At 33.8% G+C, this 14,770-nt stretch overlaps 1 protein-coding gene across 15 annotated transcripts in view; it reads right to left on the bottom strand.

Annotated features, from left to right (window-relative positions):
- Positions 1-14,770, bottom strand: part of Diaph2 (diaphanous related formin 2) — an 802,473-nt gene that overhangs the window by 449,341 nt on the left and 338,362 nt on the right. For all 15 annotated transcript variants that reach the window (XR_013431759.1, XR_013431758.1, XR_013431757.1 and 12 more), the window contains one exon: positions 282-383. Coding sequence is in view for 5 of the 15 variants with exons in the window: in XM_040283678.2 (XP_040139612.1) it covers positions 282-383 (102 nt within the window). In the remaining 10 variants the exon portion in view is untranslated. The remainder of the gene's footprint in view (positions 1-281; positions 384-14,770) is intronic.

The raw sequence follows: 14,770 nt of genomic DNA, 5'->3' as shown, positions 1-14,770 counted from the left end.
ACATCCCCAGCCCTTTCTGTTTTTATTTTGTATTTTGAGACAGTGTCTCACTAAATTGTTTAGGGCCTGGATAATTTGCAGAGGCTGGCTCTGAACTTATGATCCTCCTGCAATCAGCCTCCAAAGTCTCTATGATTAAAGGTGTGTGCCACCATGTCCACCTACAGAATTTTGTTTCCATCTATACTAATATTGTTCAAAAAATTACAACTTTGTTTAAATACATTTGGCAACCCCTCACCATCACCACAACCACCCCCTAAGTGGAAGATACTACATACACAGATTCTGAGCTGTTTTCGGATCCAAAACTCTTAATTCTTTCAGTTTCTTCTTTGCAGGTATACTCTTCTTTATTTCTGAAGGTTCTGTATTTTTTTGAACTGAAAGAAAAATGTTGATTCATAAAATTAATGGTACTAATCCGAGTACATGAAATAACATTAGTAAGGCATATTAACTACATTAATAAAACTCATTCTGAAATCAATAAATGTGTTTATTTCATTAGTTCAGGGAAGATGATAAACATAAAAATATAGACCTGTTTAGAGGTTTTCCTACAAATTAAATATCAGCACTTAAGCAGAAAAGATAAGCCAAATAGAAACAAAAATCAATTGCTGCTTCTTACCTAATGTGTAACATTAATTACTCCTTTACCAGATACCTACAGCACAATGGAATTAAATATATAATAAAATCTCACTAATTTGGACTAAGTGAGAAAAAAGGAAGATAAAGATTTCTTCTAAAATATGCAAAAATTTCTTTAATTCATTGAAAATGCTTTAAAGTACCTAAGGTAACTTAATTGATAAACAGGTAGCCATTTCAAGTTCAAAATCAGCCTCATCAACTTAGCAAGACTCTGTCTCAAAAATAAATAAATAAAATAAAAACAGTAGCATTGTGTGTGTGTGTGTGTGTGTGTGTGTGTGTGTGTGTGTTTTGAGCCTCAAAGTGATGGTCTTTTGATTAATTTAGCCTTCTCTCCTTCCCCATTTTTGAAATACTGTTTGTTTTGTTTCAACATAATGTTTACTTTTGAATTCCTCAGGTCACATTTTAATTCAAATGGTCACAGGGACTTAAAAAAACTGAAAAACTCTAAGGAGTAGTAATGCTCAGGAGTGGCTTTACCTATCCATAATCTCTATCAGTACACCTTCCAAAGAAGCCAGCACAGAAAACAATGTAAAAACCTTACATGAGTAAATAAGGAAGAAGTCAAATCCATAAACTCTTCCTGTACAGAACCTCTTCAACTATCTTTGTCCTAAAGTATTGGCAGTTTACAGCTTCCATTATAAAAATAGTGTTGTGGTTAATAGGACCATCAAATTATGTGAGAAAAGTAAAAGGGACAATTTTTTCTCAATCAAGTACACTGATAGGCATTTGTCCTCAAATGAGTGATGCTCAATTGTATAAGTGATTCCTAGGGCCACAAGTGTGCTATTTCTTTGCACCTTTAAAAATATAACTTCAGGGCTGGAGGTGTAGATCCATGTTAGCTGAATTGCCTATCATGTAGGAAGCCCAGGGTTCAATCCCAAGTACTATACAAAAACTAAAACAAATAAATTAAAAAAAAATTATTTCTCTTCTCTCCTTATTTTTTCTTCCAATTCCCCTCACAACCTCTTTTATGTAGTTTTTTATAACAATGAGGGTCTCTACAGTAGATGGGATAGAAAGAGAAGATGGGGGGGGAGGGGGATAGTAGAGGATAGGAAAGGTAGCAGAATACAACAGTCACTAGTATGGCATTATGTAAAAATGTGAATGTGTAACCGATGTGATTCTGCAATCTGTATTTGGGGTAAAAATGGGAGTTCATAACTCACTTGAAACTAATGTTTGAAATATGATATGTTAAGAGCTTTGTAAGGTTTTGAACAACCAATAAATAAATAAATAAATGGGTTCACATACCATATTTATGGAAAAAAAAATTTAACCATGATCTAAAACTTGTGAAGGATACTACAAGTAACTTTTTTTCTCTTAGGGGAAAGTTACTAGTATAGTAAATTTTTTTCAAAGACAATGTACTCATGAACATTGGCATCTGGGAAAAAAATCTCTGCATGGCATTAAATGCATGAATGTATTGCAAGTCTATTAAGATTACCTTTGTTTGAATGGTGTAAAATACACACAACTAAGCAGAGAAATAAAAGACAAAATAAGTCACCTAAATAACTAAATTCTTAATAGTGCTAAGCTTTACCCGACTTAACCAATCTAAAAATGATATATAGTCTCAGGAGACTAGATAATAATTACACTGGAAAATTATCATTTTATAAGAGGTAGCAAATAGTTTCCATGCTAACTCAACACAAAGTCACTGCTATTACTCAAAGAACAACTACATTTAATGTTATTTCTTTCAAAATCCACCACTAGGATTGGGGATATAGCTCAGTGGTAGAGCTTTAGGCTAGCCTGTGTTCAATCCACAGCATCACATACATAGACACATAAAATCAACTCAAATGTTCCTCAAAGGATCATTCTAAGGGCACAGTGTCTCGCCTATGTGATCCTCACATTTTAGTTATTCTAATTTTCAAGCCACTCTCAGACACCCTAAGTTTCTTAAGACAACTGTATATGAAGAAATCACATTTCAACAGTCATTTCTTCTGTCTATGAAAATATCTTAATCATATTGACATTACTGCTGGAAGCATTTGCAAATTTTAGAAGCCACAGAAATAGTGAAGAAAAGTATCCTAATTTCTTTATACACCTCAATCTCCAGTATGAGAGACTAAGTATCCAAGTACATATGAGATGAAAATGCTATAGCATGAAGAGGATATTAAGAATATTCAGTAAACAGACTCCTGGCTAACCTAGGCATAAATAATGCTCAATACATGACTTCATACTTATGCATGTTTTCATTAAAATATAGTCTATCCTTTCCCTTTTCAAATGAACAAATTGTTTAAAATTAGACTTTGTCATCCTAAATATCAATAGTCACAGTTTTGCTTTTGGAATCTTTTGGAATCCTTGTGTTATACAACTTGGCTTAAATCCTGGGTTCAAACAGGAATTCCATGAGTAAGAACTGCTGCTTTGAGAATCACTATAGTAAAATCAAGCTTAAAATAGTTCTTTAACTAGACATGCTTTCTAAAACAATCATGTTTTTACCATGATAAGTAGCTAATTGACTGGTGGCTATTATTGCCTTTGGCTTTTTGTTTTAAAAAGTATTCCTCCAGGGATCACAATCACAGAGTTAGATAGAGAGCTCAAAGAATAACAATGAAACATCAAATATCTATATAGAATTGAAAACTTCATGTTAAAAATCGCCTGAATTCATAATATCCCCAAAATGTCATTTGTAATAGAATGATTTTACTCTATGTAGATTTCTAATGCTTACAAAACTTGAAATAAAAGATTATAGTAATTCTTTAATTAATTAAAATTACTTAGAATGGACTGAAGACTTTTTAAAAAATGTTTTAGTACAAAAATATCAAGAATTGGCTTTGTCATCAATTGTCCTAAGGTCCTGAGGTACTCAGCAATGCCTCTAGTCAAATGTGATCTCCCTGTGCAAATGAAAAAACATATTGAAACTAGGTTTGAATCCAATGGGTCAAATTAATTCAAGTGCTTAAACTGGCACTTCTAATCGACAGAATAATAATGAAACATTATAAAATAGTGTCTTCTAGGAAGATAATGATGCTAATAATAAAGACATTTGTATTATTATTAAAGATATGTTATCATCAAGATACTCATTATCTAAGATAAAATGCCCAATGAGTATTCTCATCTTTCCTTTAATGCATGGATTTTTATAAGCAATTGTACTATAAATTTATTCCTTTACAACTGAGGGATGTTCATCGACACAAATAAAATAAACATGGTTATATATTTTCCCAAACTAATTTAGGCAAATGTTGAGAAATCCCCTATCAAATTTTGCTATCCCAATGGATACACAGACCATGTGACAAAAATGTTTATAATTTGTAGCAAATATTAAGATATTCTAAGTGAGTAACTGGATGTTTCACACAGTAATATCTAACCATAAATTCTAATAAAATATGTATAACTAATTTATCTCAAAGTTCTAGTGAGATAGTTTGGTACAATAGAATTAATATACACATTCACACTGCACAAAAAGTCTGATCTAAGTGGATCAAGGACCTAGGCATTAGGTCAGAAACTCTGCTATTACTAGAAGAAAAAGTAGGCCCAATTCTCCAACATGTCTGCTTAAGAAACAATTTGCTAAATAAGACTCCTAAAGAACAGGAAATAAAATCAAGAGTCCATAAATAGGATGATATCAAACTAAAAAGCTTCTATACGGCAAAGGAAAGAATCAAGAAAGTGAACAGAGATCCTACAGAATAGGAGAAAATCTTTAACACCAGTATCTCAGTTAAGGCATTAATTTCCAGGATACACCAAGTACTCAAAAAACTTAACGCCAGAAAAATAACCCAATCAATAAATGGGCAAAAAAAACTGAAGAAACACTTCACAGAAGTATATAAATGGTCAAAAAATATATGGAAAAAAATGTTCAAGACTTCTGAACAATTAGAAAAATGCAAATTAAAACTATATTGAGATTCCATCAAACTCCAATCAGAATGGCAGCTATTAAGAATACAAACAACAATATGTGTTGGTGAGTATGTGGGGAAAAGGGCACACACATACATTGCTGGTGGGAGTGGACATTGGTGCTGCCAATATGGAAAGCAGTATGGAAATCCTTGGAAAACTGAGAATGAAACCACTATTTGACTTAGCTATCCCACTACTCAGTTTATACCCAAAGAACTTAAAAACAGCATACTACAGGGACACAGCCACATTAATGTTTAGCAGCACAATTCACAATAGCTAAACTGTAGAGCCAACCTAGATGCCCTTGAGTATATTAATGGATAAAGAAAATGTGATGTACACACACACACACACACACACACACACACACAATGGAATAGTAGTCAGCATTAAAAGAGAATAAAATCATGGCATTTGCAGGTAAATAGATGGAGTTGGAGAGTATCATGCTAAGTAAGCCAATACCAAAAAACAAAATGTCAAATGTTTTCTCTCATTTAAAGATGCTGATTTATAATGAGGTTGGGGGGGCATGGGAAGATTAAATGAACTGTAGATAGGGCAATGGGGTCAGAGGGGAAGAGAGAAGGCATGGGAGTAGGAAAGATGGTGGAATGCGATGGTCATCATTACCCTAAGTACATGTATGAAGACACTAATGGTGTGACTCAACTTTGGGTACAAAAAAAAATATGAAAAATTTTGCTTTCTTCCCTAAGAGTTACACCTTACATAATGCCAGTACATAATGCCAAGATGCATCCTTATGCTTCTGTACGAAAGGTGATTTCAAGTAGGGGTTGTGGCTCAGTGATAGACTGATTGCCTAGCATTTGTGAGGCACTGGGTTCGGTTCTTAGCACCACATATAAATAAATAAAATAAAGGTACAATGACAATTTAAAAAATATTTTTAAAAAAGAATACAAGTAACAATAAATTTTGGGAAAGATATGGGGAGAAAGGTATACTCATACGTTGCTGGTGGGACTGCAAATTGGTGCAACTATGGAAAGCATATGGAGATTCCTCAGAAAACATGTAGTGGAACTACTATTTGACTCTGCTGTCCCATTCCTTGGTCTACTACCAAAGGATTTTAAAACAGCATAATACAGTGATGTAGCCACATCAATATTTATAGCAGCTCAACTCATAAGAGCTAAGCTATGAAAACAACCTTGGAGTCCTTCAACAAATGAATGGATAAAGAAAATGTGTTACATACACAATGGAATGTTACTCAGCCTTAAAGAATAATGAAATAATGACATTTGCTGATAAATGGATAGAATTGGAGAATATCATGGTAAGTGAAATAAGCCAATCCCCAAAACCTAAAAACTGAATGTTCTCCTTGATTTGTGGATGAGAACCCAAAACTAGGGAGTTTGGAGAGGGGGGAATAATAGAAATCCATTGGATTAGATAAAGGAAAACCAAGGGAATGGAAGGGGGAGGGGAGTAGGAAAAAACATAATTAATTGGACATAACTTTTTTTTTCTTTTTTTTGATACTGGGGATTGAATTCAGGGGCATTTAATCACTGAGCCATACTCCCACCCTTATTTTATTTAGAGACAGAGTCTCACTGAGTTGCTTAGTGCCTCACCATTGATGAGTCTAGCTTTGAATTCATGATCCTCCTGTCTCAGCCTCCAGAGCCCCTGGGATTACAGGAGTCTGCCACCACACCTGGCTGGACGTAACTTTCTTAGCCTTGTAAATGAATACACAACCAGTGTAACTCTGCATCATGGACAACCACAAGCATAGGGTACAAAATAGAATAAGTTATACTCTATGCATGTATAATTTGCCAACATACATTCTAGTATCATATATAGCTAAAAAGAACAAATAATAAATTTTTTTTGAACACCTACTATATGTTAGCTTTGGCAAGAGTGTACATAACAGTGGCATAAAATCATAACATTTACTCAAATATCATCATCATATGTAAACTACTAATTCTGGAAATATCTCCAAAAGGTTTCTAAAATTTATGATTTCCTCTATTCATACCCAGAGAATTTAGATGTATACACGCATGTCACAAGTGAATTCTCTGTTTTTATAATAATTTAGTTTCATATTATGCAATACAGTATTTTTTGAATTAGCATCAATTGATACGTTGTATCATATTATAAAGAATATGTGGGGAATTAAAAGATAAATAAATCCTATACTACATATATAAAAAGAAAGTTAATAATGTTAGTGTTCAAAACCATATTGAAAATTTGTGATAATTTCATGCATATACCTATAGATATATTCAACAAGCAAATGTTTGACCATTATTTTAGATATATCATACAAATAAAAGAACTGCAATCAACATAAACTTCAATGTAATTTTATACATGTTGATACAATTCTATAATTGATTCTAAATACATGAAAATAATTTTAATTAATTAATTGAAGCAGGTATTATTTTAATTTCAATTAATTACCTGATAATGTTAAAGTGAGTACAATGACAATGTCAGGTAGGAATATCTGAATTCTGAAATAGCTGCAATAAGTTCATTTGTTATTTTCCATTTACTCTTTTGAATCACCTTTGCCTTTGTATTTTTGGAAATATCATACAAACTTGATAGAAAAATGGGCAAGGGAAAAAGACAGACAACAAACAGAACAGGTAAATATAAAAAATAACAGTACTAGTAGTCCCTCCTACCACAGTCATAACCAAAACAAACATTTAATTAAATATTTGCAGTAGGTATTAGCACTAATTTAATATTTATATCACTTTATGTGACAGGTGTTACTATGGTCATTTTACAAATGAGAAAAAAAATTAAACATCTGACCAAGTTCATGTAGGTAATAATGAAAAGATGCTCAGCATACCAGTAATCAGAGCAATATAAATAAAAATAATTAAAAGAAATATCATTTCAGTTATATAACTGGAAATTTTTTTTTAAAAAAAAGGTTTCAGTATACCAGTATTGATGACATTATTAACAAGAATCTGAGTATAACAACAACAGTAGTAAAAATCAGGAATCAACCTTACACACTAACATCTAATCATTTGAAAGTGTGCTTACCATAACTAAAACCTAACATGTAGGACAATCAAGGAAACAAGGATGTACACTAAAGCAATGTATATGAAAGTACAAAAATTGGAAATAATGCACAGATCCAAGAGTTATAGGATAAAAAATGTTGTGGTATATCAATATAAGGAAACAAAACACATCTTTAGTTACTATAGCTACATATTTCAACAAGGACAGATCCCAAGTATAACAGAAGAAAAATAAAAGTTGTGGAAAACAGCACACACAGTACAATATCATTCATCTAAATTAAAAATACTACAGAGACTTGTCTTGTGTGTTGTTCATAGATGAATATTTACAAAGCAGATTAATAATAGCAGTTCCATCGGAATAGGTACAACCTTGGAATCATAAAACTTACCTCTAATGTTTTATTTCTTTAAAAGGAAAGATCTGAAGTAAATACAACTAAATGTTAACATCTGTTCGATCTCATCTGTTCATTATAGGTGGCTGGATTTTACTATAATAGCCTTTGCAGTTTTCTAATTTTGACCAAAAAATATCACATGACAATTTTTATAAACTGTTAGTGTTGGAAATCCTGAGGATCAAGCCTAGATAGGTATCACAAACAATATGGAAGAGAATAATAAAAATGCAGGTAAATATTACTCAGTTTGGGAAAGAACCACAACTTTGTGTTCAATTGCTTGTGAGTCTATTTTGTGTAGAATAACATGTTTGTTTGTCAAACCTTGAGAGGAAAATCTGCTGTAATATGCATAAAACATTGCACTTCAGTCTCTTTTTACATGCTACATATTGTAGCTATCAAACTTCCTCTTTCCCCTTTCCTTAGTGTACAGCTGTACACTAAGGTATCCTACAGAAATGCAGGTCTCCTCCTGACACCTGCATAGTACCTGAAGCAATAGGAATGGCATTATCAGGTATGTTCCTGAAGTTCAGCGCACATTAAACAAGACTAATGGCTCTAATGGTAGGAATCACACACATATACTTTATAATGATTTCCTAATTAAGGAACAAATCTTACTGGTTGTGGTTTACACAAGAAGCCCCCCACACACAGAGACAAAATCAGGAAGCACATGTTACTGCAAATTAACATCTGCATAACTAATATACTTGTACACCTGTTCATTAAGCCAATTACTGAACACTGCTAAATGTCACCAGAACACTATGTTTAACAACACGCATAGCTAATGTTGTATATTTTCAAATGGACCTCCATAGCTTAGCAAGTAATATATACTTTGGAAGGTCCAATAATGGTGTCTTAGGGTTCTAGGAACAAATTTTCCTTATGTCAAGGGGCAATTTAAAAACCCAAACTGAGGTTTTGATTCTTACCTCAAACTAGTATTTAACAAACGAGTTTGCTGAAGTTCTTCCTGTAAACCTTTAACCTTCAACCTTGAGGAAGTGCCTATTCAAGATACAGTCAGTTCTTTTTGATTTGTAAGTATCAAGTGACATTTTTCTGGCTACCCCATATACTCAGAACTCCCTGTTATACTAAATTTCATAATTCATGTCACAAATCAGTGAGTCAAATAATAAACTCCAGGAGGTTGGTGAATCAAATATGGAAAAATACTAGAAAAAGCATAAAGGAATAAAATACAATGGTAAGATCCAGTACCCTAGGCCAATAGGGCATTTCTTGATGACGATATAAGTTCGGAACTCATTACACACAGGCTTTTCTGATATAATGTGGTTAATCTTAGATGGGTACAAATCTTGCACACAATTTAGTCTTATGCAGAACACAGCAAACTGTGCTTAAAAAGACTCAGTGAAAAAACATTTGTAGCCAGGGTCTCACCTTGACAATGTAGGATCTTTAAGTGTTAGTTTCAGGGACATTTCAGCATGTCTAGAAGTCAGTTGTTGTGGTTTAGATATTAGGTGTCCTCCAAAAGTCCATGTGTAAAACAATGCAAAAAAGCTTAGTGGTGAAGTGACTGGGTTATGAGAACCTTAACCTAAACAGTGAATTAATTCCCTGGTAGGGATTAACTGGGTGGTAACTCTATGTAGGTAGACTGGCTGGAAGAGGGGAGTCATTTGGGGTATGCCTCTGGGGTATAAAGTTTGGCCCTGATGAGCCAGAGAGCCCTGGTGAGATTAACAGAGCTAAGTATCTCTTTGCTTCTTTGAGGGGGGGGGGATTTCCTGAGCAGCTTTCCTCTGTCATGGCCATCAGCTATGATGTTCTGCTTCACTTCAAGCACAGAACAAAGGAGTCAGCCACCTATGGATAGAAACCTCCGAAACTGTGAGCACCAAATTAACATTCATCTTCTAAAATTGTTCTTGTCAGGTCTTTTGGTCACAGTACTAGAAAAGCAGAAAAAAATCAGAGTTGTAGATTTCACCAGAGATTTATTCAAATGGGACTACTGGGACTACTTTTCCTAAAAGAGGGGCTACTTTGCTGGTTCCTTTTCATTTCTTAGATATCTCTACTTCTATAATGAGCTTCTCAGATTTAGCACATCCAAAACTGAAGTCTGGATATTACTCTCAAAATTGCTCCTTCATCTCAGTCTCCACAAATGGTGGCATAATCATAATTACTAAAGCCAAAAAAATATTGAGTCTTCAATGAGTCTTCTCTCACACAGTTCACATCCCACTCTTCAGCAAACTCAGGATTTGATCACTTCTCTTCACCATCAAGTATGTCCTGGGGTATTTCAGTGGCCACATAACTGGTCTACACTATGACAGATCACCTTCATTCTATTCTGACAACTAGCTAATCAATGTTATTCCTCTGCTGAAAACCTTCCAATGGCTTCCTGTCTTATTCAGAGTAAAAGTTGAAACCTTTAACAGAGTCTAGTGCCTTACTTTATTTCACACCCACTCCTTAGCTACTCTGACCTCATTTCCTAATACTTTCCCTCATTTATTCTACTTCAGTCACATTCCTTCTTGTTTTTTTCAAATATTTCAAACCTCCTTTATAGAGAAGAGTCCTTGCACATGATGTTATATCATCCTCAGATTATCTTTCACTTCTTTCAGATCTTTAGATCTTGTTCTATGCCATCCTCTCACAGAGATCTTTCTTGATGAGGCAATTAAATATTGTAATGCCTCCCTCTTGGCACTCTTTATTTCCTAGGCCTGCTTCACTTTTCCCTATAGCAATTATAGCTACCAACATATCACAAGTCTATACTACTGTTATTAGTATTATGCCTTACTTATTTGTATATTGTCTATGATGTAAGCTCAGTTAAAAACAAGGGATCTGTGACTCTTCTGTTTGTAACAGTGACTATCCTATACTAGTATGTATAATTATGCCTAGAAGAGAATCATTATATACACACACATACACACACACACACACACACACACACACCTGCTAGTGCAAAACTAATTATGTAAAAGGCATAAGTATTAGTATTGTCAATAGCAAAAGATTATAAATGTTCATAAATCAGAGTCACAGTGAATAAATTGTGATACATTGGGCATTGGATATAATAGCAAAAAATCTGAAACACATGAAAATCTTCTCCAAAAAGACAGTTAAACTATGGAACATTTACTAAATGGACTACTCTGTTGCTTTATCAATGACCAAGGCCATTCTATATGAAATGATACAAGATGATCTTTAATAAATAATATCAAATGAAATAGAGTGCATAGACTGTGAAATATATGCTACCATTTATGTAGGAAAAACAACAATATTTATACATACTAACTGGTGTATGCATAGTATATTTCTGATAGGATATAGTTGTTGTTTGAATGTGTTTCCAAATCTCATGTGTTGGAAATGTAATCCTACAAGCAACCGAGCTGAGTGGTGGGAACTTTAAGAGCTGATTAGTTCATAAGGGCTCCACATCACGAAGGGATTTCTAGGAATTGATTATAGACATGGATTCCTGATCACAGGAATGGGTTTGTTATTAGTATGAGTTTGATTCTCTCCCACATACACACGACTGTTCATGGGAAGTATGTGTACATGCTTGTGGCCTGTTTTGTTTCTTTCCTCTCTCCTGCATGCACACATGTTCTTGCCCTGCTGTCTTCTCTCATGGGATAAGACTACAAGGAAGACCTTGCCAAATACTGGCCCCTCAAACTTGGATTTTCTAACCTTCAGAACTATAAGAAATAAATTTGTTCTTCTGACATTATCCATACTCAGATATTCTATTATAGCAGCACAAAATGGACTAAGACAGAAAGAAATTAATTCAAAGCTGTGGTTGCTTTGTTTTTAACATATGATTTGGTATCCTTACTTGTCCAAACTGGAATTCTGTGTTTGGTGATCAGTAATCTCTGCAGGTGGTAAGGGGTGTTCATTTTATCAGTCTCAGAGAAGAGTAAAGACAAGATAATAGAAATTGAGCAATGCTTTGAGATGCTTTCCATTCCTACTTAGTCCAGCCTTGTAAACCTGATGTTTGTATAACTTATGACCAAAGAACTTTAATGAGATGGTAGGAAGATATGTCAAGGATACAAGGACTCAGAGAAGTCTTTGGATTAAAAAAAATGGTTGTGCAGAGTAGAAAAATATGCTCACAGAAAGCATAGGTATGATAAAGCCCAGGCCAAAGAATAATAACTGACTAATTTCCGAACACTTCCTCCCTACTCCTGACTCCCAGAATCAGCCATGAGAACATCTGAAAAGCAATAAAGCCAAATTCTAGGAGTAGGAAAAGTGAGTGATCAGGACCACGAAAAGGTAGTTATTAATAAGAAAGCAGCTGTGAGTTTTGAATTACAGAATATTTAGATTATTTAAACCATGTGTGTACTTATACATGTTTCATAGGGGCATTATTAGAATACATGGGGGACACATGTAATACTTCTAGTAACATAATATAAAAGTCACCAAACTTTTTTTTTAAAGAGAGTGAAAGAGTGAGAGAGAGAATTTTTTATTTTTTTTATTTTTTTATTTTTTTTTTTTAGTTTTCAGCAGACACAACATCTTTGTTTGTATGTGGTGCTGAGAATCGAACCCAAGCCACACGTATGCCAGGTGAGCACGCTACCACTTGAGCCACATCCCTAGCCCAATCAAACTTTATCTGTATAGGACCAGATAGCAAATATTTTAGGCTTTGTAAGACATGTAAATTCTATTGCAACAGCTCAACTCTGACATTTTAGTGTAAAGGCAGCCATTAACAAGAAGTATGAGTATGGCAGGCTTCCAATAACATCATGTTTACAAAAATAGCTGGCTAGTTGGATTTGGCCTATTGGCTATAGTTTGTCAACCCCTGACATAGTAGGAACCTCGTATTTGTCTGGTCCCTTAGACCCTTCCTTTTGCAGTTGAGGTCAATTTATTCTTGTTTCTACTTTTGTACACGTGAGAAATACTCAACACTTCCCATGTGAAATAGCATCTAGAAATGCCCTGCTATAATTTTTTATTGGTAATTCTGATTTTCAAATAGCATTCACATAATCAAACACATTTATACTTCTCATGTTTCTTAAATGTGTCAATCCTAACTGTAACTATCCTTTGTTTTACTCCACATATATTCTCACATAAATTTACCATATGTCTACAAGTAATATACCAATCAAAGTAAATTAACCTTAATAACATCATAAAATTTATTTTTACAATCCCATTATTTTGGGGGTTGAATGAGAACCCATAAGGTGCTACACTGTTTAGTAATGTTTCACTTGGGATACACTGGTTTATGATAAAATGAAAAAGGAAGTTCTACAAAACAACCACACAAACCAAGCCTTTGAATTTTATATAATACAGTTCTCTTACTTTATGCACATAAAAATATTACTGAGTATCTCAATTTGGTTTGTTGCTGGCTGAGCTCAATGGGAAACAATGAGAGCTTCATTGTCTCTGTTTTTCCCATTCGGATTCCAACTGGTTTCAATTTTATCTTCCAGCAGTAATTTTCTTTAGTTCAGAAACCACATCAGTATATTCTGCTGAAGGTGATCGAAGCATTAGAAAAAATTTAAGAGGGTAAGAGAGAGAGAGTATACAAACTTTTCATTTCTTTCTTTTTTAGCTCCAGTTTAGTCTTTTTTGGTGACTTTATTTGAAAGAATAAAAGTAAAGTTTGGGATTCTTGTTGAGATGTGAAAAATTACAGTAATAATAAAATGCACAAAACTTTACATTTTCCAGTTCTTAGGAGAAGCACAACTCCCTTCTTCTTTTCAATCTATCAGGATTTACTGTTAAGACTACCAAGTGGGCTGCGGATGTGGCTCAAGCAGTAGAGTGCTCGCCTGGCATGCGTGTGGCCTGGGTTCAATCCTCAGCACCATATACAAACAAAAGATGTAGTGTCTGCCGATAACTAAAAAATAAATAGTAAAAAAAATTCTCTCTCTCTCTCTCTCTCTCTCTCTCTCTCTCTCTCTCTCTCTCTCTCTCTCTCTCTCTCTCTCTCACACACACACACACACACACACAAAAAAAAAAAAAGAGAGACTACCAAGCTTCTTACAAGAGTACCTGATACAATGTCTCTGTATTTACTTTCTCTTCACTCACTGACTTTCAGTCTGAATTTTAACCACATTCCTACATACAGAATCAGAATGTCAAAATCTCTGTAAGAAAGGTGTCTGGACATGAATCTCTTAAAAACTACCAAGGTTACTCTGGAAACTTCTAGCAAGGTTGGAAACATCCACTCTATAGCACATAACAGAACATTCTATAATAACTCAATAAGTGCTTCAAATTGAAAAGTATAAATATTGTCAACAATAACCCACAGAAATTTTTTTTGTAATTTCTTCTAAATCTTAGAATCTAACACTAAAGGCAATAGTTGTTCAACAATTGAGCTAATAATAGTAATAAATAATGAGTTTAAAAGAAAAAGAAGTTTCCTCAAAGCACACTAAGTTTTATTTCTAAATCAATTTTGAACTAGACATCCTTGAAAACTAGGATCTACCATATATTTGTATAATCTATCACTCTGCTAGTTATATAGAAGCTTTTAGAATACATGAGAATACATTTGATGCAGTAATTAAAACTGCCTGTGCACATAATAAATACTAAAAT

The sequence above is a fragment of the Ictidomys tridecemlineatus genome, chromosome X (assembly GCF_052094955.1).
Source record: "Ictidomys tridecemlineatus isolate mIctTri1 chromosome X, mIctTri1.hap1, whole genome shotgun sequence".
Taxonomy (NCBI): Eukaryota; Metazoa; Chordata; class Mammalia; order Rodentia; family Sciuridae; genus Ictidomys; species Ictidomys tridecemlineatus.
Note: the sequence above shows the minus strand (reverse complement) of the source record. Positions and strands in the feature narration are given on the sequence as shown.